The 26,692-nt window shown below is 47.6% G+C and overlaps 1 protein-coding gene and 1 pseudogene across 2 annotated transcripts in view; one reads left to right on the forward strand and one right to left on the reverse strand.

The window, feature by feature from the left end:
• Positions 1-26,692, reverse strand: part of CTNNBL1 (catenin beta like 1) — a 148,584-nt gene that overhangs the window by 62,323 nt on the left and 59,569 nt on the right. Inside the window, exons 5-10 of the mRNA XM_080924946.1 lie at positions 25,752-25,847; positions 19,509-19,602; positions 17,143-17,234; positions 8,299-8,371; positions 8,020-8,078; positions 6,542-6,690 (exon numbers count right to left, since the gene is read on the reverse strand). Of these exons, the coding sequence (XP_080781072.1) occupies positions 6,542-6,690; positions 8,020-8,078; positions 8,299-8,371; positions 17,143-17,234; positions 19,509-19,602; positions 25,752-25,847 (563 nt within the window). The remainder of the gene's footprint in view (positions 1-6,541; positions 6,691-8,019; positions 8,079-8,298; positions 8,372-17,142; positions 17,235-19,508; positions 19,603-25,751; positions 25,848-26,692) is intronic.
• On the forward strand, positions 15,872-16,089 carry LOC308427067 (non-histone chromosomal protein HMG-17-like; annotated as a pseudogene). The gene has a single exon. The product of its transcript is annotated as a non-histone chromosomal protein HMG-17-like (transcript).

Genomic DNA, 26,692 nt, shown 5'->3' on the forward strand with positions numbered 1-26,692 from the left:
GAAAAAGCTATTGATTCATGGCAAGGATAAATACCAGAAAATATTATACCAGATAAAACTGGTCAGACGAGCCACGCCCCAGCAAAAGCACGAGCTGCATTACTCCGTTTAAATTAAATTCCATAAAATGAAATCTAATATAGAGCGGCCAGCAAGTAAATCGATTGTTACCTAGAAACAATGAGTCTTGGAGGAGGATTTATGGAGTAAAAGTGTGCAGAGAAACGCAGGAGTGTGATAAAGAAGGTCGTCATCATGCTGGTGGCAGGGAGGTGAAGGGCGGGTCCACACAGAGCACGCAGCAAACAGACACCTCATATGCACATACCCCAGACTAAAGGAGAACTATCAAGTCAGACAGAAGGGCTCAGCCACCATTTCTTGTCAACTAATCTGTTCCTACCGTGACGCCCTCCACTTATGAAGTGGCGCCATCAGCCTGCAGGCCTGGGGAAAATTGCTTTGTGCCTGTGAAGCATTTGTCTGGTTCTCAGAGAACAGGTGTAAACTATCGGGATCCATCTAAGTCAGAACACTGATACTTGGCTTGCGGGCTAGGAACAAGCCGGATGTGTGTATACACGGCTCAGAACACGGGCATCTTCAGCCCCGAGGTGGCACAGCTGCACACAAACTGGCACAAGTGTGTTCTTCTGCCTGCTCCTGAGAGACTGGAGCTGAGAGAAGGCTCGAGCTCTCGGAACATGGTGAAAGAAGGGAGTGAAAACACAGAGTGGTTCCGAGCTCTCGGAACACGGTGAAAGAAGGGAGTGAAAACACAGTGGTTCCGACTGCTGCACGGTAAAGAACAAAACACCGGACTGCAGGGAAAACTCCAGGGAACAAACACCCGGGGCCCAGGATGCCCTGCCCTCTTTACCCATGTACCGAGCCACAAGCCCTGTTCAGAGTGGGACCCGCTTAGTCCCACTGCAAATGCCATGTCATCACCCTCTCTGTCACATCCTTGAAAAAGGAAAACCTTCCTGAAAAGCTCAGCAAAAACCACCCAAACAAGAATTGGTGGTTCCTGGACCATGTGACGGTCCTTCTGTCTCTTTTCACCTGTACAGTTAATAACGGAGAGGAGCTCACTCCCTGTGTTTCTGCTGCACAACTTAGGCTGGGCTGAGCCGTCTCTGGGGAGTGTGGTGGTCTTCTCTAACTGGAACAGCGTTTACAACAGAAGTAATAAGCCTCACGTCAACATTTTCAAAGAAACTGACAATGTAACTCTCCCTGTCCTGCCAGCTTTGCAGATCCTGGAGAGCAGCTCACATATATATGGACACACCGTATAAAGACACACTGGTATAAAGACACACTGGTACATACAAGGACACACCGTATAAAGACACACCGGTACATACAAGGACACACCGTATAAAGACACACTGGTACATACAAGGACACACTGGTACATACAAGGACACACTGTATAAAGACACACTGGTACATACAAGGACACACTGTATAAAGACACACTGGTACATACAAGGACACACTGGTATAAAGACACACTGGTACATACAAGGACACACCGTGTAAAGACACACTGGTACATACAAGGACACACTGGTATAAAGACACACCGGTACATACAAGGACACACCGTATAAAGACACACTGGTACATACAAGGACACACTGGTATAAAGACACACTGGTACATACAAGGACACACCGTGTAAAGACACACTGGTACATACAAGGACACACCGTATAAAGACACACCGGTACATACAAGGACACACCGTATAAAGACACACTGGTACATACAAGGACACACCGTATAAAGACACACTGGTACATACAAGGACACACCGTGTAAAGACACACTGGTACATACAAGGACACACCGTGTAAAGACACACTGGTACATACAAGGACACACCGTGTAAAGACACACTGGTACATACAAGGACATACCGTATAAAGACACACTGGTACATACAAGGACACACCGTGTAAAGACACACTGGTACATACAAGGACACACCGTGTAAAGACACACTGGTACATACAAGGACACACTGGATAAAATGCCTGCTGGCAGTGCAAGAAAGACTGTTGGGAGCACGGGCTAAAATTAACCCGCATCTATTGAAGTCTTCTATTTGTAGCAAGCATCTCACTGCAGAGGGACATCTGTGGGGATGAAGGAGGAGACGGCAGCTCCATCTCCCTTCCTGCCCATTCTAAACTGTAATTCTGCAGACCAGCCCCTCTCAACTCCACGGTCCTTTTTTTAAAATGTCTTTTTTTTTCCAAGACAGGGTTTTGCTGTCTAGCCCTGGCTATCCTGAAACTGGCTCAGTAGGCAAGGCTAGCTTCACACTCACAGACATTCACCTGCCTCTGCTCCAGAGTGCTGGGATGAATGTTCTTAAACAGCACAAGAAACTACAGCTCCTCTGAGTTTTATCTTTCATTTTTCTTTTTTGGTCTCTTTTTGGGACAGGGTTTCTCTATGCATCCCTGGCTGTTCTGGAACTCACTCCATAGACCTTGTAGTTGAAGACTGACCTTGAACTCAGGGTGTCTCTGACGTCCAAGTGCTGGAATTAAAGGCATTCACCACTACACACAGTTTTAAATTTTATTTTCCACTCACCCACCTCGCACTGTGAAAATATCAGCTGGCTTGTGCCTTTACCCCAATCCTTCTGCTGCCCACCAAAGGCCAAAGGCCACCCCCTCCCCTGCCATATTCTCTCTGCCCACCGGAGGCCATCACATACCCTCTGCCCATCTTACACCCTTTACCACTGCTTTCAAATCTCAGACCAAGATGGAGGCCGGGATTAGCAAGAGCCATGTCTCCCTAAAGGTGTCATGCTGGGCACTGCCCAGAGCCACTGCGAGCTCTGCCTGACCTCATTTCTGTGCTCTGGTAACAGCTATGGGAGCGCATGGGAAAGGGCTTTTCCTTTCGCGGTGGCTCCTATAGGACAGGGCAGGATGGCTGCCTGCTGCTTCCATCGCAGCATGAGGCTCACTCTCCAATATGCCCATCTTGCTGCTTTTCCAAGACGTCTTCATTTGCTCTTCGGCAGTGAGAGACTCACAAACACACAAAACGTGCCCCTCCCCCGCCATTGATTCTGTCAAGTACTGTGAAATCCAGACAGCTCAGGAGTGAGGGAAAGTCACCTGACAGCTCAGCCGGCCCCGGGTGGTAGGGAGGAAAAAGACAAAGGCCTGATGAGAACTCAGGCTCATCAGCACCTGCTGAAGGCTGCCTTGAGCCTGGAGCAGAAAGGAGGGAGGAACTGCTACCCAGATCAGCCCGAGAGCTCAAGGCCCAGAGGGGACAAAGCCTTGCATCTAGGTCTCCCTGAACATAAGCATCAGTACCACGAGCCCCACGGTCTGCACTTTGCTCTTCATCTTCTAAAAACGTGACCAGGAAAACCAGGACAAAACACTTTACTCCGTGGTATTTAAACACGTCTCTCTCTCTATGGGATCAGCTAGACATTCTGCAGCACTGGTTCTAAACAGTGAGGGCATCCTCAGAATTTCTGGCTTCATGCAGAGAATATGGACTGAAAGTCAATGTACATCTATTGTTGGACAGGAGAAGACTGGGCTGCTGCTCCGAGAAGCTCACAATCCAAACTGGGTATGGTGGTGCCCTTAAATGCTAGAACATAGGAGGCAGATCTCTGTGAGTTCCACACACAAGCCTCCATTTCACTTGAGACTCAGACAAACATGCTGGCCATGCCGTAGTGTATCTAACACAGCAAACAGAGGTCTCCAAATCTAGACTTTAAGAGGGCGGAGGACTAGGCTGGAGGATAGGACATGGGCAGAAGGTTCAATCCTAAACATCAAGAGTAGTATCAGAGGAGATAATGAGATATTACAGCATCTAAAACAGTCTGGTCTGGGCTGGAGTAGGAGACAGAGGAGGGAGGGAGGGAGAGAACACGTGTGTCTATGAGCACATGGCCTGTTTGTGTGCATAAATATATTGCTGGTGGTCTTTGCTTATTTATACCATAAATTTACAAACGTCCCAGGTATATATGTGAAAGACTGTTCCTCCTAATAGTTACCAACTAGGTTATATCTGCTACTCAGTGTCTGCTGTCCTCAGCAGCCTCTAGCTTTTTTTAAGGTAAAAATCCTGTTGTGTGTGTCACAAAGGCCTAGCACTCAATACACAGTTGACATAACAGTACCTCATCATGTTAGTAGCTAGAGAATGACCCGACTTTATAAAATTTGGTTCCCTCAAAATCCTTGGAAATTTTTCATAAAAATAAATAAGTAAATAAAAGCCAGAGGCAGGAAATTTAAAGCAACTCAGCAAATACTCAGAACCTGTAGATGAGAAGCCTGTGTTCCGACTCAAAGGCCCATCCCTGAGCCAGACCCATGGACCACTTTCCGTGCAAGCAAGAAAGTCCCAGAGTACAGAAACTGACGGAATCCAAGTCAAAGTTCATACTCAGGGCAAGCAAACCACAGAGTGTTCCTGCATCTTAGTTCTCGATGGGTTTTGTCTAGACAGTGGACAACTTAAATATAACAGGGGGAAAAGTTCCTTCCCAATCAAACTTTCCATTTGGGAATTGGAAGGTGAAATCAACAAGAAACAAAGACCATGGAGAAGACAAAGGGAAACCAACATGGAGTCTGTGAGGGCTACTAATTAATACGGAAGGCGGAACCAGGCAACTTCCAGCAGGAAAGCAGAGGTGGCTCTGAGAGGGGCTCTGGCTCCCAAGTCCTTTGGAGTTCTTTAATTAGCCTTTCAGAACCTCAGCATTCCAGTCTGAATAATCCATATCTGTGGTTATTTATTCAGCTCCCCACTGCTACACATTACAGAGCCATATGCTGTAGGAATTCATCACGTCATGCCTACACTCAGCCATCCACAGACGCTGGCAGCTCAGGCCTGTACGAAGCTAGAGAAAGTCCCTAGAGGGAGAAGCTTTAAGGTCAGAAAACCCAGAAAGCCAAATGCTCTACATGATGTTTGCTTAGGAGACAGTGGCCATTTCAATAAAGGACAGGCGATTAGAAGGTAAGATACGAATGCTCTCAAGAAAGAAAAGCCAGAATCACCTCAACAGCAAAGGCCTTGGAGTAATTTCCCAGAACTCTCTGAGCACTTTAAAAAAACAATTTGCTTTTAAAAGCAATTTCTCAAAAGATTTTTCAATCAATCCAAGGTCTAGGATACAGTGTATGACAGCCACATTTTGGCTCTCCACAAAGCTTTTAAAGAAAAGGAACTTCAGAGTTATCTACATTGATAATCCCCAAGTCATTTAAAACACAAAAGTAGTCTTTGTGGAATTGGTTATGATAGTGAAACCCCAGAAATGACCACAATGTTCCCTGTGTCCCTCAAGTAGTTACTGACCTCTCATGAAGTTTATGTCATAAATGACAAATACCACATTAAGTTAAAAAGGAAACAATATGAAATGATAGAATGTGGCAGGACTTAAATGTTAAATCAAACAAACAAAAAATGCCCACCAAAATAATAATCAATGATAATATAATAATAACAGTAACAATAAAACCAAGAAGACAGTATCCACCCAAAGGCAGGCTATGCTTGGGTGGCAGACTAGAGCTTTTTAGCTTCTGGGAGGACTCAGGCCTTGGTTACTCCTTTGTCAGTCTGACACTTAACAGTAACTGAAAGTATTCTAATAGAAAACAGACTGAACATCTACGGTCTGAATTATGCTTAATAAATATGTCAATTTTGTAAGACACTTTCAGAGCTATACCCTCGTTCAGAGCTGTCACTGCACATGACTAGAGGTTTCACGATGGCCGACCCCCGCTCAGTTCCCTGAATCGATAATGATTAGAAAATTCCAAATGTGTTTCAAGCAGCATCCAGAGCCTCTCAATTTCAAATGCTGTCCCTTAGTGGTACTCCACTCTGGTCACCTCCTCAGGAACTCTCTTTTCCTTCCTAGCCACATCCCTCAATAAAACATCAAAACAAGCCATTTCTCTTTTGTTTCCAACTTTAAGATTCTTTGGAATAACCAAGAAGCTAGAGCCAGTTGTCCTTAGAGTAGAGCAGAACAAAAAAAGACATTGAAGGAACTATTAAACCCAAATTCTAGAACTATCCTTCATATTTTCATATCCCCTGTGCTTAGGCACAGAGCACACAGAGAATTCATTACTGAATGAATAAATATGAATATTTTTGCTGTCAAAGGCAGGAATACAGACAGAGGTCTATGGAGACAAATGTAAGTATAGAAGGTTATGCTTAGCTTTCTCCAAAACAAACACAATAAAAGAAGCAACAAAGACATGATCCTCAGGGCAGTGACCACATCACCAGCTGACACCCAGCACAGAAACAATACACACTATGTGCCAGCCCACCCTGCAGAGAAGCTCAGACACAGTTGGAACACATCCCAGTGAACACTGTCGGGATGACTAAGGACTGCAGCTACGCATCCTAAAGCAGACCAGCAGTGCTGGGCAGACAGACAGGCACCTGCGGGACTGGGACAAACAAGCAGGTGGGCCCAGAAGCGTACCTGAGCATGAGGTTCATGAGCTGAAGGCCCTCGCCCTTCAGGAAGCGCTCTCGATTGGAGCTAAGCATCAGGCAGGAACAGAGCGCATCAAACAGGTTCTCCATCATCTCCTGCTCCTCAGCGGTGCTGGGGTTGTGTCTTTTAAATACCTGCCATGAAGAGTAGAAAGGAGCCATCAAAGAGTGCTGGCCCCCAGCCAGTGTCCTACAGTCCCAAAGCCCGCCAAGGAAACCAAGCTACAAATGAAGCTCTCGCCAGTTTCCAATTTAGAGAAACCGAGTTTCCAGACTTCTGGACACTAAATAAAGATACACAAGTTCACATAAAAACACCAACACTGAGCCAAGCACTGGGTCCGAGAATGACTGACAGCCTCAAGGAGGCAGGTTAGCCAAACAAAACAGCACACCTTAGCCCTTGTCCACTGTAAAATGACAGGAACAGACAAGACCATACCGGGCACACACAGTGAAACCAGGAGGGAATGTGTCTGAAACCACAGCCGAGGTTCAAACCCAGCTCTGGCAGAAAGCCCTACACCATTATCCCTGCTCAGTCCAATCCTACTGCCCCTCCCCCTTTCTAATGCACCCACAACCCAGAGGAGACAAGCCTGTCCCAATGTGAAGAGGGGCTTTTCCACAAAGGGGCTGCTGACTCCCCTCAACAGCAGGGGCTCAGAGTCCCAGGAGTGTGTCAGAGCGGAGCACGGCAGGGGGGGGGGGGGTCCGAGCTAGCTGGGCAGGCAGCCCCATGCCGTCTGCAAACAGTGAGTGCACAAAACCTGGGCCCCTCATGGGGACCACAAACAGCTTCCTACCACAAAGCTCTATTTTTAGGGTGGAGGCCAAGTCACTCAGCGGCTGGCCCGGCAGGAAAGCTGTATGCAAACTGCCAGATCAGACACTCAACACTCTTCTGCCTGGATCTACACCAGCTATTCCCAGGGCTGGTTCGGAGCAGCGCAGATAGGGTTTGTCAGGAGAAATCCTGATGGCATTTCCAGAGTGCCAGCAGGGTAACATTCCAGCTGGATTTACATTTCTTTCATCAGCAAAGGGCAGTTTCCAGTCTCTCACTCTGGCCTGCAGTGCCACAGCCACCTACTGTCCCCATGACCATAATGTGCCCCGGCACTGGAAATGGCTCTCCTTGGGCTCAACTGGAACCTAATGAGCAGACAGACTCTTAGGGACGGACCAAAGGGGAAGGAGCTGAACCATGCTGGGAGCAAAGCAAAGGAACACATGGCTCTCTGTGGCTGGAGGACATAGAGAAGAGAGAGCTACTTCTGGGTCAGCAGCTGGAAAAGGCCATGCCAGATTCACTGTGACACTTGATCAGAAAGGGCCAGTGAGTAAGAAAAGGAGGTGAGCTCTGTGCCTCAATGTGACCTCCAACCTGCCTTGGTCCCCATGTCTGCTCCTTCCCCTTGAGAGGCGCTGCCGCCCTGGCACACAGGAGGCACAGCTACTCACGGATAACTGCTGAAGAAGCACATCGATCCCATCCAGCTCTCCCAGCAATTCTCTGTTTTCTAAAGAGGGAAATAAAGGGAGAAAAAAAAAATGAAGCCAACTGTCAGATTTTACAGCCGTCCACCACTGATCCATCAGCTAACAAAATCAATACAGCTTGACAGAGCACAAAAGCTGCACAGAGAGCAAGCAGAGAAGCCAGGCGATGCCAAGGGCGAGTTCACCGGCTCCGAGGACCTGAGTGTGGCTCAGCCTGGCCTGACTCTATGGGAAGCTCACCATCATTGTCCTGGAGGAGGATGGCCAGCACTTCGCTACAGTACAGCTTGTTGGCATCAAAGGGCATCTTGGCCTATGGAAAACAGAAATGACAGAACCATTAAGGAATCTGCTCCCTTTCCAGGGCAAAGTGTTCACCTACTGGAGGTAAGGAGGTTGAAGGAAAGTCGGGTTAGGGGGACCAGACATAGATGCTCCGTTTTCAATGGCAAAGGCTGTACCCAACCCGAGTGTGAATGCGCCCTCCTCATATTTTAAGTCCAGAGACTGTACGTCCCCCAAGGCAAGTAAGAGAAAGTTTTGAGCTTATAAGATTAAAACATATGAAACTCGAATTTACAAGTTACAACCAGAAAATGAGGCTGTAAATTAGCTGATACATGATCAGAGAAGTTGAAAAGAAAGCAAGCTCTTGTTCAGATTACCTAAAAATATTTATAATGAAGTAGCTCCTTTTGGAATTTTTTTAATGTTTAAAATTTAATTTGAACCCATAAACCTATCTGCTTGTAGGCCATAATCTGCCTACTATTTAAAAAGGAAACCACATTAAATATGCAAAAATGTGTTAATATTTTAATACCTAAATTACTACCCACAATTCTTCTCCTGCTGTGTGCTCTGCAGCTTGAAGACTCAGAGGGGACGCACACACTGCAGAGACCGTCTTTCATGGCTGTCCAGTTACTTCACCATGGCACCATCGATGGCACCCGTGCAAAACTTGCTGATGTTTTTATCTGTGAGAGCCAGTTCCTTGAGATACAGGTGCACAGACAATGGCTTTAATCAGCACCACTCCTGCTTTGTATCTAGGGTTTTGAAATGACAAATAATTTCTGTAGCTGCAGAGGACAGGGCAAGTGATCACACCGAAGCTGGCGCCTCCATCACCCCGCGCCATTCACAGGGCTGTTTGGACATTGATTTTGTACTTAAGGAGGAACGGTAGTGTCTAATCAAGCAACAGCCAGCGCCGGCTTGGTTTTCTGCGCACGTTTTCTTCATCAAGCCAAAGTGCACCTCACAGGGTTTTCAGAAAGCAGCCGAATCTGACCCGTCTCGGGTAAAGATCTGTAAATGCAAGATGGCACACATGCTGGCTGCACTGCCCGCTCCCGGGCAAGCTGGAGGCCTTGTTTCAAGAAGTCTGTATAACCGCCAGAGCTTAAGTACAGTCAATGGTACATTTTGCCTGAAGAAAGATGATTGATAAACTCAAAACATGGGGGTGGAAAGCCAGGCAGTGGGCATCTGTCAGGATCAAGGCTTCTTCAAGCCATTAAAGTGCTTACTCAGGTTACTTAAGCCCCAAGTGTTGTGATTAGACTTTAAATGATTTTAGCCACATAAATGTACATGTAACTTTTCAAAAGCCAGCTTATTTTGAAACAAGGCACCCTTAAATGAAGGAAGGCCAGTGACACTGGGCCACCACATCCATGTCTTTCTGACTGAAGGAAGGCCAGTGACACTGGCTACCAGGATAATGGTCTTTCTGGGCTTCCATGCCTCTTATCCTTTACTGAATTCCATAGACTTCTACCCCTAAGTTAAAGGGGCTCCTTCTCTTCCTTCAGTAACGAATTATTGGCTTCCTGACACATGTAAGATAGAGACCTGAGGACCACAATGAAGAGGGAAATTAAAGCTGAGCCCTACCGACCTTTATGAGACTTGCTGTGCTACCTATGTGCTGCAAAGTCAGCGTTTCCAAATTGAGCTGAGGAAGGTGGGTTGGCAGACTGAACTCACCACAGGCTATGCTGCGATTTTCAGGGGACAGTTGGTGACACTGACAGCTGTGGAGCACTGCACACACTGCTCAAGGTCCCTTTCTTCTAATGACATCATATCTTTGTGGAGCTAGGTTTGGTGGTTGCTATATGAAAATGTGTGAGGATTAGAGGAGGAGCAGCACTCCATTAGTAGTGACTGGAGCGTTCAAGATGAAATCAATGGTGCTTCCTTCTCATTTATGTGTTTCCCCTTCCAATAGCTACTGCGTTACTAGAATACACACACAGGCCCCTTGTATCTAACTAATAAACCATCATAGCAAAAACAGTTACTGAGAGAACACCACCAAGAACTAGCAACCAGATCTATAGCCCACATCAAGTTCTGTCTCTCCATCTGTAAAGTGGAAATTAAACCTAGTATTTCTGGGTGGAAGCTAGAGCTACTTGTCATGATGTCTGACAACCTGATCTTGATCTCTGGCACCCATATGGTGGAAGGAGAGAAATGACCCCAATAAGTTGTCCTCTGACCTCTATATGGAGACCATGGTGTTCACATGCATATACTAAATAAACAAACATATATAATGCATTCTTTAAAAAAGAAAAACCCTTCTTTAGAGTTACTGTGAAACTCACGCAGGGTACCAGGAAAGCCTATGTATGGCCCAGTGTGGACTGAGGCTTCTGGACTGGGGTCAGAATATGTGAGTTAAGACTCTTAGCTCTAACCACACACTGTGATGGGACTCTGGGTCAAATGACTCTGTTCTCCTAACCCACAGTCTCCTGTGTGGCCATGTCTTCCTTCTGAGGTGGCTGCACTTAATGAACTTGCTGAATCAGCACTCTGAAGAGGCTCCCAGCACCTGAGCCCTCTCTACTGAGGACTCCCGGTTGCTCAGCCACAAGAAGGAATCTTCAGTTTACCCAAAGTGAAAACTAAAAAAAAGACCCAAACTGGAATTATATCACCTTTTTCTTAAAACAGAAGTTCTCTTGTTGAAAAATTGGCACAAAGGAGAGCTCTACTCAGGAAGCTAAAATGTCTAGACACGACAGCTCCCAGCCCTGAGCTGTGTGAAATAACTTGGCAAGGAGGCTGCTCTGGAGAAGCAGGCCCAGCTTACTGGCCCTCCTGTCCACTTTATCCGGCTCTCTCTTTATCTGAAAACCAGGGACAGCCGCATGCTTTGGGCAGAGCTGTCTGAGGGTTAGACTACACAGACAAGGATGTAGATGGGCATTTCACACGTGCAGGCAGTTAATACATGAAAGCCAAGGTCAGCTCTGGGAAGCCAGAGAAGATGGCAGTGATGTCACTTGAAGCAGGGTGGGTGACTAACCCTTCATATCTAGTCAAAGACAAAACATACCGAGGAAACTTAATTCCTGATTGATCATCAGTCAGAGATTTCACAATACAAACTGCCAGATAACAAGACATTTAACCCATGAGGCAGGTCTGTCTCTTAGGTATTACGGTGCACACTGGGGACTTGAGCTTGTGCATTGGGCCATGCAGGAGCCTGTGATCCTCCATCTTCCAGCTGTCAGTAATTGCGTCCTCAAGTGTAGTTGGTACTCAGCACAGACTAGCCTTGAATAACATTAAACTTCACCTTCTTGGGAGCTGCTGCTTCTTTTGGAAAGTAGAAAACAATTATGCTTACCGCCTGCATGGCCAGAGGTTAGAGGTTGTATCTATAGCTCACCTGAACACAGGCGCGGGTGGGGTTCACACAGGTCACCAGCCCTTACAACTGTCACCCGAAGCTGAAGATCTGGCATCAACCAGCCACACTGGCCGCTTACCTCGACCAGGTGTGAATTGATTAACTCATACTGAATGTGGCACTGGTTCCTGGAATGTTGATTTAACAGGAAACTCAGCGGGAATCCTAATTTCATTTCTTTAGAAAACTGGTTTTGCTGCTATTCTCAACAGTACATGGCATCCTGACAACATTTATAGGTCGTGTGTTAAAAACAGACAAACAAAAAAAAAAAAACAAAACAAAACAAAAAGCTGACATATGATACAGTATCTCTCCTGCTGGAGAGACATTTATCTGCTTACTCGATAATCTGTCTGTACCACTCTCTGCAATGGGTCTTATTCTCCTTAGGACAAATTAGTAAGGTTTCATTTGGTGGATGAAAAAAAGCCCCATTACTTGTGCTACATGCTGCTAGGCTACCAGCATGAAACAGTGTAATCTGTATCTAACGTGCCTGCCACCCACTGGCCCCTCACTGAGAATTATTGAAGGATCCCTAAATAAAAATGGATCATCAGTTAAAATGTAGAGTTTAATCCAGCAACCTAGACTTTCTCTTCCATCACACACCATGAGGGCTCAGTCTTAGTTTTGGAAATCCCCACCTAGGGGATCTGAGAATCTGCAAGGAGCCACAAAGGAAAGACAGGGTGGGGTGGCTGGGAAGCCTAGGGGGGTGTACAAGACAGAGAGAGCCAGGTCCAGGGCCTCCAATTCAGGGTACCTGGGGTAAGGGAAGCAGCATGTAAGGAAGTCAGCTGTTTGATGAGATCACCTCTACTTTCTGGACGAAGGACAGACATCCTACCAGAGCTGTAATCCAGACTGGCTAACTCCCAGAATGCCTTTAGGAAAAGAAACTGAAGGGGGCTAGTTTGCAGCAGCCAGAACGTCAGATGGGCTGGAGGCAAAGCAGCACCGTGGGAAGGTCCATGAGAACTCTTCTGGGCTGTGGGTTAAATCCCAGCTCCAGCTCTACCTCTATAGGTTTGGGCAAGAAACTTAGCACCGATAGGCCTTGACTTCTAGCTATTTATCCACAGAGAACTTACACACTTCCCTTCAGTTCTAAGAATGAGTCTGGCTATATGACAGAGTGGGGACTCAAGCTGTCTCCCCGTGGTGTGTATATGACACAGGATGGGAAAAGGCAGTGTGCTTGGTAGAGACAGGGACATAAGCAAAACAGAAGTCTGACATTTTGATCTTCGCAGTGCAGAAGACAAGCAAAGGAGCCGTGCAACAGGTAAGCGCGTCAGAACTGAGGGATGAAAGGCCAGACTGAGGCAGGAAGTGGCCTTAAAGCAGGCAGGAAGGTGGCACTGAAGATGAAGTGGCTACCCCACTGTAGCAGTCTGTAGGACAAGAACGGACAAGAGGGCTCACTTTCTAGAGCCCAGAGGCACAGTGAGAAGCATACAGTGACTCATGCGGGGCATGTTTTAGAACATACTAGCAGTGGGACCTGAGACGGTAAGTGTGCTGGCTGGTCTACTCGAGCTGAGAACATGCCTCCATAAGACCATGGCACTTTCACACGGGTCTTCAGTTGCCTTGTGGGACCTCAGTGGTCCCCAGGAAAGTGAAGGACCATTGGCTGCAACCGCCCAGCTTCTAATGGAGGGCAGACTCTGGGTCTAGTCCACCAGGACCGTCTCCAAGGCTGATGTTGGTAAAGAATGCAATATGCCCTTTTCCTTGGGCTGGGGACCCAGAACAAAGCAGATTCAAGAGTCATGGCTTTTTGCTGGCCTCACTCTTCAGCTTGGCTTGCTTTGTGAATGCTCCACGCAGCACTCAGTTTTTCTAAGGGAACTTACTTCCCAGTTAAATAACCAAATACCAATTTAAAGTTTAAATACTGGAAACCTTGGAAATGGTTTTAGATTGCAATAAGACTATCCCTGTCCTGAGGATTATACAAATTTCTGTGCCCTAAGGCAAAATTCAATAATAGCTTGCTAGAATAGCAAATGGAACCAGACTAAACACCCAAAGGTCTTAATTTCTCTTATATAACCAACTCCAAAAAAAGAATGAACGAGAGAGAGAGACAGAGACAGAGACAGAGAGACAGAGAGAGACAGAGACAGAGACAGAGAGAGAGAGAGAATTGGAATGAGTCAGAGACCAAGCAAACAAGAGAATGTCATTATGGCTGATTTAAACACCCTTCAAAGGACAGGAGTTTTAAAGAATGAACCTCAAATTCATTGTTAAGTCCCGAGGACCTAAAGACCCTGTCCTGACTTAACAAAAACAAAGACTTTAGATTGTTTTCTGTATGTTAAGGTTTGGTCTACAAATTCCACCAGTAACCCAGCTCTTCCTATAGTCCTTTCTTCTACCCCTCCCTCCCCACGTGTTTCAATCTAGAGGATGGAAACACACGGAGGCTGAGAAGTAGGTGGGAAAGAAACTATACTTTGAACAAATGCAGCTTCAGACCCAAACCCACCTGGACTCAGAAGTCCAAAGGAAGATGCCAAGATGGCAGCATATGAACCAGCTACTGCTGGATACAGCCGAAGGGGGAAAGAAGAGGGCTTGCAGGAGCTCAGTGTACTGGGCTCTGCCTGCCAAATGTGTCTATTTCCACTGATAGCACCACTGGGTGTAGGATCTCGAGCACGCATGTGTGTGTGTGTGTGTGTGTGTGTGTGTGTGTGTGTGTGTGTGTGTGTGCGCGCGTGCGTGTGTGTGTGTTGTGGGATTACAAGAGCAGAGAGAGCTAGAGAAGACCTAGACTGTCTGGTTGCCTTCCCCTCAGGCCTGATAAGACAAGGAGGGTGAACCTGACCCCACACACCCAGACATTCTGGATAAGCCATGACTATTTCAAGAGTCATTTCTCCTTAAAGAAACCCTTCTTATCTTGCTCATGATGTGGCCTTCCTGTTACACAGCTGGTCAAGCTAATGGCTTTGCCCTTCTTTTCTCATTTACTCTGTGGAACAGCACTAATTATTCGGAAGATGGTGACACTGTGCTAAGAGAGAGAATGGATCCAACAGAAATGAGGGTAAAGGATACAAACATGAAGCTAGAAGACATTAATGTGAATAGCTGTCATTTTTACTATTATTTGTGTTATTGTTGTTGTTGCTGTGAGACAGGCTCTTACACAGCCCAGGCTGGCCTGCACCTCACTGTGTAGTAGAGGATGACTTTAAACTTCAGACCCTTCTGCCTCCACTTCCTAGGGCTGGGGCTACAGGTGGGAACAGGCATCCTACCTGCTGGACCATTTCCCCAAGCCCATGAATAGCTATCCAGAAGCCAATATAGAATCTTTGAAATGTAAACTAAAGCACCATAGTGTTAGCCTTCACTTCTAAGTGTACAAAAGCCTTAAGTATGTTACTGCCCAGTGCAAACCTGACAGGTGACAATGTTATAACACCTACCTCAAATGTTAGTGCAAATACCCTTTGGCCTGAACATTTCACTTCTGGGGGTTTAACACACAGGTAAGCTACGTGTACCAGAATAGTGTTCAGACATGATACTCACTATAAACTGCTTAGAACAAGCAAAACTTCAAAATGGAAGTTACTGAAATTAAAACTGAGAGCTCAGCAAGGGATGTGGCTCAGTTGTTAGGGTGATGGCTGAGCCCGCACAAGGCCCTGGGTTCAATCCCCATCACTGCATAAATTGGGCAGGGTGGTGCACACCTGTAATCCCAGCACTTGGAAAGCAGAGGCAAGAAAATCAGAAGTTCAAAGTCTCCTGAATTGCAGGCCAGCCTGGACTACATGAATCCCATTTCAATAATAATAATAATAATAATAATAATAATAATAATAATAATAATAATAATAATTATAATAATAATAATAATAATAATAATAATAATAATAATAATAATAATATTGGTACATCTACCCAATGGAACACTAGGCAATCATTAGTTCAGTGAAAAACAATTTGCATAAGAAAACTTCATATAGGAGCAGTGTGAAGAAGCAGTGAGGACGACCCCCGGACGGACCGAGCCCGTGCACCACTGTATACTCGTGTTCAGCGCCGACGTCTCCTGCCACCGCCATGCCCAAAAGAAAGGCTGAAGGGGATGCTAAAGGAGACAAAGCCAAGGTGAAGGACGAGCCACAGAGAAGGTCTGCAAGGTTGTCTGCTAAACCTGCTCCTCCAAAGCCTGAGCCCAAACCTAAAAAGGCCCCAGCAAAGAAGGGAGAGAAGGTACCCAAGGGAAGAAGGGGAAAGCCGATGCCGGGAAGGATGCGAGACCAGGCACAGAAAGCTGAAGGTGCTGGAGGTGCCCAGTGCCGGGTGTGCAGTTTTCATAACTGTGCACTTATGGTGACTGCACAGTCTGAAATACTATTCTTTATCAAGTTTTATAAAAATGCAGAATTTTGTTTTACTTTTTTTTTTAACTATATTGTTAGCACATAGAACACTTCGTTGTGGGGGGGAAGGATCATGTGTCACTAACATTTTAAAATATCACCCAAGCTAGATTGAGGACAGAAAACCTCTTTCCTTGATAATTTTGAAAGGCTCCTGATCCTGCATCCTGTGGCTACCAAGGCACAAAATGCCTTGTGGTCTGAGAAAACTCTAAATTCATTTTTATAACCTTTCCCCGTGTACCATGAACATAAGTAGACATAATTCTCTTAAAACCAGAGACCTATTGAAACCTGACCCCCAACATTGGTTTTCTAGTCTATTGGACAATGTGGACTTTGCAGTGACTTCATCAAGTGTTCTCAGAAGAGCAATGGTTCCTTTTATAAAAGATTGTGGATCTTCAGATTGATAATTCTGCCATGTTCATTTTCTGAAAGTCAGGGTCGGCTTGTAAAAAGTTGTTAAACAACATCCTTAATGTGAAATGTCAACCCTCACTCTAAGCTACTTTCCCCTTTTCAAAGCATTGAATGAAGATTTCATTGGGTTTTACAGTGGCTTTCTGGTTTGGGTAGTCTATACAAGAAGGGAATTTGGAAGTTCTTGTATATTGTTGAGTGTCTGCTCATGTCCTGCCTGAATACCATGATTGTTTATAAAAAGTATCTTTAATAAAGCTGGTTACAGTTAAAAAGAAAAAGAAAACATATAATTTTTTATGTCAACATAAAACACTGTCTCATATATGTACAAAAAATTTCTGAAAGAATACATTTGATGTTGTTAACAATAGATGATTTTTAAAAGTAGAACTCAGAAAGATTCCTGGGGGTGTGGGGAGGAGACAAGCAACAAGAGGGCCAGAGGGCGGAGATGCTCATCCAAACCCTGCTCCAAGCACAGCCACAGCAGAGACGTGGCGGCAGGGCCACAGGCTCCCTTACCTTCAGCCTCTTCAACAGCCACTGCAGGAGCCCCTGCTGGGCGGCCTCTGTGCACATCTCTGGACGGAACTCAGCCATGTTTTCCACAATCGCTGAAAGAGACAAAGGCCAGTCACAGGGAGTGAGTGCACCCCTGCTCCCACTTGCGTCAAGCCTGCTTCCCAGGAGAAGCACTGGAGCCTTTGTCCCACTTCCCTGCATTCTCCCCGCCAGATGCTGTTGTCATTTTTAGATTAACCAGGGAGCTGCTATGGTTTTCCCCCCTTTTTCTTCAAGTTATGTTACAAGTAGAAGTCATAACTGAAATGATGGAATTCACAGAAGAGAAGATGGGTTTTTATGCTAATAGAGGTGACTCCAGGGCAGAACATGTGGGTGGGTGGGGAGCTGCCTAGCAAGTGTCCCAGAGGTATGCAGCTAGTCAGGGAAGGGTAGAATCCCCTAGGGCCAGGTAGTCTCTGCTCTGTACTCTCTCTCTCTCTCTCTCTCTCTCTCTCTCTCTCTCTCTCTCTCTCTCTCTCTCTCTCTCTCTCTCTCGATCTGTGTGTGTGTGCACGCGCGCGCGTGTGTGCGTGTGTGTGTGCGTGCGTGTGTGTGTGTGTGTGTCTGTCTGTCTGTCTGTCTCTCATTCTGAATCGTATGGAAACCAGGACACTGGCAGGGAGGTGAGCGTGATCTTCTTAATTGAACACAATAATGCGTGCAGAGGGGAAAGGCCATGTCGGCAGAGGTAGCAGCCAGGTATTGGGAAGCAAATAATTGGTCCTGTTATCTCCTACAGCAGTCAACGTGTGACTTAATAGGAAAATTAAAAGTTAGGAGGCAAAGGAGAAAAAGCCATTACATGATATGATATCAAGAAGAAGGGCATTAAAAAATTACCACTGTCCTTACCACGTCAAATGCTTTCCTTCCCTTCGGGCCCTCTGCTTCCTATCTTAGAACAGCCACTCTCACAAGGCAGACACTGTTCTGTGTTCCCTAAGCATAATATCCAGAACATGCTGCGCCTGGATTCTGAAGGAGACAGGGCTGAAGAAACCTCTGCTCTTTTACCCAAGCCAGGCTCCTCAAGGGCCACTGAAGAAGGGGCCCTCCCTGAGGGAGGGGACACATGCTGACTCCTCCTGATCTGCCCTAGCTCCCAGGACTGTGCCTGACAAACACTAGGTACCCGAGGAAAGGGGAGGAGTGGGCCTCAGTGTGTTGGGTACCTGAGCAGAAACCAGACAGATCTGCCAGACCTGTGCTCTCCCCTCCATACCAGGCCTTTTAGTGAACAGCCAGCTAAGACTTTTGATAAGCTTTTGATGTTGCAAAATCCAGCACTAGGCTGCCAGATGGCAATGCCAAATTCTGACTCTAAACTAGAGCCAGCCCCCGACCAACGCGGTCCCGTTCTCCTCTCCTACTCCCTGGGTGCCCATCTTCCCTCCTCTTTACAATGATCCACACTGAAGAGTCTAGAACTACAACGGAGACAACACAGAGGAGCCGGGAGGGAAACTAATCTCACAGAAACTCCTGCTTCAGCTTTGGCCCCGTCATTGCTGGAGCTCAGCTTGCAAAGATGCCACCGCTGGTTTAACACAAAGCAGCCAGTGAGGAAGTGGCCTGCCCAGAGGCACCATTTTAAATAGGCCGCTGGCTCGGCAACCATGCAAAGAAAGAAACTGGAGAGATATGAGGGAGAAGGAAGGGACTCTAGAGGAATCCACTGAATCAACAGGACTCAGGGCCAGGGCAGTCACTCCCAGTATTAACTCACTTAACCATGCCGTCTGTACTGAAGACGAGAAAACACTGGCTCTTTTCTATGCCAAAACCTTTCTGGAATATCCAGACCTGCAGACACCTGCAGCCCCACTGAAGGAAGGCAGTGAGAGAAGCCGACACAAGCTCACCCACAAATTTAAAACTTAACTTCCTAGGGCGGGGTCCACAGGATCAGGAGGCAAAGGCGACAGAGACGCTCAGTGGTTAAGACCTCAAATTGCCCCTGCAAAGATCTGGGCTTGTTTTCTAGCACCTACATCAAAAGGCCACACCATGTTTAACTGCAGCACAGGGGGTCCAACAAGGACTGCCCGCCCTCCACAATCATGTGCAAACACGCCCCAACATACATAAACATATACTTAAAAACAGTAACATCTTACAGTAAAATTTCGCAGCCAGCATGTTCTCTTGGAAGGGTGCCTACTTAGTAGATCTCAGCTCTTACTGCCTCTGTGCCAAATCAAGGCTGTACTTATACGAAATGTACACACGGGTCTTCATTTTTTAAAAGGCAGTTTTGGAGTATAGGGGACAAAACCAACAACCAAACAAAACATTTGGTTGTTGACTGGGTGCCAGCCCCTCACCGAGGGTGTTGTGGACGCCATCCGCCTCCTCCCTCACCGACTCATCCAGGCGCTCCAGATTCTGCACCAACAGTGCAACCACCTGCCCGTCCACCTGCAGAAACAGGAAGCAAGGGGAGAGAAGGGTACATCACAGGTCAGTCCCCAAATGTCCCCGTTCCCATGGTCACAGCTGAGAGCAGAACTGGCAGCCTGCGGTGCTCTCTCAACCCACGGCCTCTTCGAGGTCCTGACCCCTTCCTGACCCTGTTAGTCCTGACTGAGGCTGGGCAAGCCAGAGATGGGCGACACAAAGGAAAGCTCGGGGTTACAAGGCTGGTGCACGCATGGTTCTCATGTTCATTCTCCCACCTGCCCTCCCCCAAGCTCTCTGCCTCAGTAGTACCTACACAGGGTGTAAAAACAGGGCAGGAAGCATTTGGACAAAAGACGCTTTTAGCTCTTACTTGATTCCCACCTTTTAAGGTAGGTAGGAAACCCACAGCAGCTACAGAACACAGCCAATAGCACACATCTGCCAAGGAGTGACACCAAAGTCAGGCTTCCTTCTAGAATCTTGAAGAAAGCCTTTCCTACTTTATTCTGCCGTCTGTACAACAGGTTCTGGGGGCTGCCTGTGGGTGACCCTAGGGCATGCAGGGAAGGAAGGAAGACAGGCCTGGCTCTCTCTGCCGGGGAAGAGACTATTCACTAAGACAGCTGTGATGGGCTTTCAGGACGACTTGCCTGCTGTGCACAGCCTCCCTCCTCCTTCCCAGGGCCTCGCTTGCCTTATGCAGGAAATGAGGGTAAAGAAGAATTCTGCAGCAATCGCAGGAAAATGTGGGGCACTACTCTGGCTAAAAAAACAACTCAAAATGCCCATGATCAAGTTTGGAGCTTTATACTCACTCCATGCACTTACCTCACTGATGAAGAAAAGGCCAAGTGCTCTGATAGCAAGCCCCTTACCTCCTGCACCCTGGCACACTTAACAGATACCCGAGAAACCTTACCTCACCAAATAAACGTACACATTCACTGTGTGCACCACAACTGCTTTCAGACAGTATTCCTTCTACCCTGACATAAGGCCCACAACTCTCGCAAAGGCTCAGAGAGGTTAGGTAGCCTGGCCAGAGTCACAGAGCTGGGGGCAGCAGTGAGCAACTCTATCACTTTGGTGAGAACAGAAAGACAGAGAGAAGGAAGGAGAAAGCAGGGAGCATGTCACCCACACTTTCAGAGCCTTTGTGGAGAAAGCTGCACCCTACAGACCTGGTTTGACAGAGCCTACGGATGACAGCAAGGAGAAGAAAGACGGATGTCAAATGCGGCCTTTGCTCTTTCTGGGTGAGACTCAGGGGCAACATCTGGACATGGAGAACATCTGAAATTAGTGGCCTGTCTGCACACCCAGCTGTTAGTGAGTGGTGCTTTCTAAGCTCTCCCTGTGCCTTGGAGGAAGGAAGGGAGCCCACTGGAGAGGAGCTGCCCTCCCTTCTTCAGGAGACACACAATCTTGCTCTCAAGTCTCAGCCAACAAAGGACTGAAAATTTACGCATGGGAAAGAAAACGGAATGATCTGGGGTGAGCACAGAGCATGCCACAGCCTCCCCCAGTGCTGGAGTGAAGAACGTCACGGCTCTGCTGGGCGGCACATGACTTGCCCAGCTACAGGCTGCATGGCTGGCTTCTGCTGCAATGGATGCTGCTTTATCTGCATCATCTGTCTCTTTCCTTGATGCTTAGTTATGCGTGCCATCTCTGCTGTCTGGAAACTGGCAGGATGGCTGGGTGAGCAGCGCCGCTCAGATCCTAGCGCCAAGTGGTTATGGATGAAGGGCATCCGGCTGGAGCCAAGTCTCTCTTCTTGTTACAGAAATCTAGCTTCTAAAAGGCAGACTTTTTAAGCTTGCAAAGTGTGAAACTCAATGTTTAGTTGGGTTAGACACAATTTTATCTGATTGCAGGAGGGCCGAGAGCAGTCAAAATACATTTAGCTCAGAAAACCCTTAGGAAAGTATTTGTATTATGCATGGCTCTGGAGTTGGCTAGTAAGGAGTGCAAATTAGCATTCTGCCTACTCCCTCCTGCCTCGGGCCTACCTTCAATTTTCTGGATCTGTGACCAAGTCTGAAACTAAAAACAAATCCTGCTCAGGGATTAAAGCACCAGCCAGAGCAGCCCTGGCGTTGGAAATGAGGACTATCTGAGGCCTGGCAGGTTCTGATAAGTCTCTGGTTATTTCTGCTCGTTAGCAGGTCCCTAAACAGCATGTCTCACTCAGAGGAGGTTCGAGGGCACAATCAGACATCTTTTTCCACTTGACCAAAGAGGAAGGCTATAAGAGAAAAGGAGGACATAGGGAAGCAGACAGATAAGAGGGTCTCAAGAGGATTCCTTCTCTACCTAGCCCACTCCACGACACTCAGGAGCTAGACTGAAGCTCTTCCACCTACAATGTGTTTCAAAAATGTTGTGTTTAAAAAATAATGATAAAATAACACCCAAACATGAGGAAGGAAGCTTGATCAAATAAGTTTTGAAAGTCATAATGCTAAAAGCAGGCCTACTGTCACCTCTTGAGATATGGGGCTCCATTCCTGCCCTCCAACTCCCCACCCAAGGCTGCCTGTATATTCTAAACACCTAGACAGACATTTGCCAATCCCATGCCAGCAATCACAGAGGCCCACAGAACACACAACCACCCCCACACCAAGCTCCTCTCTCTCTGCCTGGTGCCAAACTCATTCTAATCTTGTCCTAGCCTGCTCTTGGCCATTTTGAATGACTGGCTGCTTATTGTACCCAGGACTAAGCCTTCCTGGAGAACCAGGTCTAACCTGACCTCCACACACTCAGTCGTCCCATTTTTACCCCCTGCATGACCGTGACACACTGTGCTGGTTTACCTGTTTCCCCATTCCTTGCCCCACCCTCTGAAAGCAGAGACCCTGTCAGTCATACTGAGAACTACAAGTACCCAGCGCCTAGGATCAAGAGCAAGTCAGTGTGCAGTGAGCATCAAGTGAATGAAGACCTGGTAAGTTCTGCTCTGGGACGGAGAAAGGAGAGAACATGGGAAGGGCTGGCTGAGGGCAAGGACCGGTGTGGAAGGGAGGCCTGTGTCCACACTTGCTCAAGTCTACAGAGGAGGTGGGTGCTCAGCAGCCTCCCGCTTCAGCTATTCTTTACCCTGCTCTGATGTCTCCTCCACACAATCTGAAATTCTTTGACACTTGGCCCGCAGAACTGACCAGTCCTACTTTTTATCCCACAGAGCCTGCCTTCTCAACACCCTGGCCTGTATCCTTATTACTAAGTTTTCCCATCTCTGGATGTCTTATTTAGACCCAGGTCATCCAAAGACTTAAAAATAATTACTGAAAATGCTTTCTGAAACATTTTCAAACTGAAAACTGTTTAAGCTCAACAAACATCCACAAACATGTCAGCATGTGGCAGATGATGCTTGTCACATCACCTGACATTTACAGATTGCTGGACCTGCACCAGTCCTGGAAAACAGCCAGCAAGTAGCAGATGCCCTAAAGATCTCTACGTACCGACGCCTCATATCTATACTGAGTGACAAACACGAGTGTGACTGCACTGTTCAGGTGAACACAAGGCACACGGTGAGTGGCAGAGCTGAAGCCCTGACCAGTCTCCCAGTGGGACAGCTTGGGAAAGGCAAACTGGTCCACAGAAGCTATAATCCAACATGGCAAGTTCCCAGGTCTCTGCTACAGACATGAGATGGAAAAGCTGAGGCGGGAGGAGGCTTGACAGCAGGATATGAAGGGTCCCAGAAAGCCCAGGGAGGCACTCATTGCAGGCCACCCGATGTCTGGTCACCGCACTCAGGAGCCACATGCCTGCGGAGGGGTGAGCCAGGGAGTTCTCACCAATGTAATAAACCTTACATCTATGATCTCCAGAGAAGTCCATCTTCCAGGCTCCTAAATTGATTTGTTCCAAAGCACAAATACTCCCTGAGTGCATACAGAACAGCAATGAATGTGATCCAAAATTTAAAACCCCAAAGACTCCCGAGAACGCCAGGCCAGCACTCTGCTCACAAACGTGCTTCTCTATTGCTGGGACTTCCAACTGGGAAAACGACCAAGGCAATAACTGCAAACTGCACACCATAATAAATCCTGCCACACGCCCTCTAGCCTCTGCTCCAGCGACTCCGGGCTTCCAATACTGGCCCCAAATTAAAACTGCGAAGACAACTCAACCCTTGTAATATGAGAATACTTATCAAACTTCTTCCTCGATGTGGCACAGGGGCGAGATAAACGGAAGCCTTCTCTCCAGCTCTGCCCACTGATATTTACTGACGGCTTCTGAATGGTAACAGACAGGCAAATAAATAGCATACTGGACTCCAGGCTGCTCAGTGTCTGTGAGTCACAAAAGTTCCACCACGATAAAGCCTCAAGAGCCAAAATCTTAAAATAATATAGTCATAAAAAAAATCCCAAACAAATAGGCAATCCTGCACAGCAGCTACCTAATGGCTCCCAAGACTGAGGAGGAACTGTTCCCTTTCAGACAGACAATAAAATCTGCAAGATGCAGCCTCTGTTGGTGGGCTTGGCAACACGGAGACACAAAGGGGGCTTTTGTGCGAACTGCTGCTTCTGTGTAGGTTCAGAGCCGCTGCCTGGCTAGCTGCTCCCCTCTCATCTTCTCCATTCACACGGGCAAAGGATGGTAATTAAAACCAGCCCAGGGACTAGGCAGGAAGGCGCACACGGGGCCACCCTAATTAACCTCTGGAAGGTAAGACGGCACAGATGACACTGCGGAGAGACTGCAGGAGGGAGTGCCACAGCCTCGAGACAAATGCTCCTCAAAACAAAGGCTGCCCAGGCAGAGTCCTTCCCTGACTGTACAGTGGTTCTGAGGGAATAAAGGTCTCAAAGCCCATGAAAGTGGCAGCTCATTCTAGGAAGGAGCCTGAAAGGAACACAGCCATGGACATTTCATGCAGCACAGGACCCGCTGGACTCCAGCCAGGCCCAGAGACAGCCCTTCATCTCCAATGGGTTCACAACACCTCCACTTACACATCAGTAGTGAGCTCTATGTGGGGCAGGACGGTGCTGAGAACCTTAAGAGAAGTGGTGGGCTGTGCGGCAGAGGCGTCTCCAAGGCAGTCAGTCCACCTACCCTGATCCCACAGGCCTGTGGGTGGGGCCAGAAGGCAGCTTACTGTGCCTACCATGAATGGCTGCAGTGGCTTCTGAGAAATATAGACTGCACAGAAATCAGCACTTCTCTTAAGGTTCTCAGAGAGAAGAGGCAAGAGAGGGTAGAAGAAGGAAAGAGAGGCCCAGAGTCCCAGCAGTGAGCAGGAGGAACTGCCGTCAGAATTAGGGTAAGAGGCTAGACTAGCTTTGCTCCTGCACTGGACAGCTGTAGAGACCTTTCGGTCTGGAGGCCTCCGCCATCAGGCAGGGCCCAGAGCATGCAAGCCTCTGCTTCAGTGACACAGCCTGGCTGAGGGCCCAGCTGGAGTCTGTGCCTCTGGGCTTCCTCTATGCCAAGCTGGGACTGCTGGACAGGGGTTGCCTTGGTGCTGCCTGGGTAACTGCTAAGGAAGTGATGGATGTAAATCTCTAATGCACATCTGTGACTTCAGATCTCTGAAAGTTTTAGGCCAGCCTAGTCTACAGATCAAGTTCCAGGCTAGCCAGGGCTACAGGGAGACCCTGTCACAAACAATAAGCATGGGATGCAGTTGTCACCTTCAAGAGATCTCAGGTTTGCTGTTCCTTTCTAACATCCCCAGTCTCCCTGACGACCCATCTGTGTACGGTAAGTAGCAGTGTCCATCCTCGTGGCAACTGTAAAGCTCCAGACAGAGAGCAGACATCTGCGATCTCTCTATCAGGAGGTCAGTAGCAACCCAGCGAGTGAGGGAAAGACACAGCACCAAAGGGAGGAGCGGACACAGAGATGCTGCTCCGCCTGTCCTGGGCCTCGCCTTCCAGGAGGATGTGGTGAGGAATACGCAGGACTAGGGGAAGGAGGAATGTCCTGCCTAGAACACGTAGTTAGTAGGTGCTGGGCTCCTTTAGCCTCTTCCCTTATGGTCCCACAAAAGAAAGCAGGCCACCAGCTGCATTTCTGCACACTCCCAAGCAGCCTCCACCCAGCATCCTATGGGTACCACTTGAGCGCAGTGGCAAGATTAAGGTCCACACCCCAATCCCACACAACCTAAAGTACGAGCTACTTACGAGAGCGTCAATGAGAACTTCTGCTCCTTCTTCACTCTCGTGGAGGGTGTCTATGTCTGTCAGCTCCTGCAGGAGATCCACCACAGCTATGGACACATGTGATGTGTGTTAAGGACATTCCATGCACATTGAGGCCCTGCTTACATCTTGTTCAACTGTCACCGGCCACAGACAATGTGTATCTTTAACACCCTCCATCCGTGGGTCTCAGTGAATGCTGCTGGACTCACAACGCAGTCTGCATAATGACCAGTCTTTAAACAGATCATCGGGGAAACTGCACCCCAGCCTCTTTATCCTTATCTCAAACTTCAACTCTCAGGATGCAGCATGACTGGACCTGCCCAGCACAGCTCAGCAGCAAAGGCAGGAGAGGGAACTGTGCCTACCAGGGGGTCGTCGGAGACAGGGCAGGGCGAACTTGCTGGGTAGTATAGAGAAAAGGGTTTCCACACGGCAGCACTGAGTCCCAGCCATACTCCTTCAGTCCACACAAGGAAGGTGGGCAATGGGGCTGGAAAGACAGTGAGTGCTTAGGAGTGTGTCCGGGGTGTAAGTGTTAGGAGTGTGTCAGGAGTGTGTCAGGAATGTGTCAGGAATGTATTAGGTGTGTGAGTGTAAGGAGTGTTAGTGTCAGGAGTGCATATTGCTCTTGCACAGGAACCAAGTTTAGTTCCGCACCTACATCAAGTAGCTCATAACTTCTGTAACTCCAGCTGCTTTGGGGAATCTAACACATTCCTCTGGCTTCCACAGGCACCTGCACACATGTGCCCCTCCCACCAAGACCTAATTAATTTTTTTAACGTGTACAATGGAATCAAAACATGGGAAAAAAGAGGAGAAAGTAAAGTTTAAGCAAAAGGAAACATGAAGGAGGGGAAGGAGTGATTTGAAACTCAGGAGGCAAAACTAAGCTTCTTTCCCTAGAAAGACAAACT

This window comes from Micromys minutus, assembly GCF_963924665.1.
Source record: "Micromys minutus genome assembly, chromosome: 11".
Classification (NCBI taxonomy): Eukaryota; Metazoa; Chordata; class Mammalia; order Rodentia; family Muridae; genus Micromys; species Micromys minutus.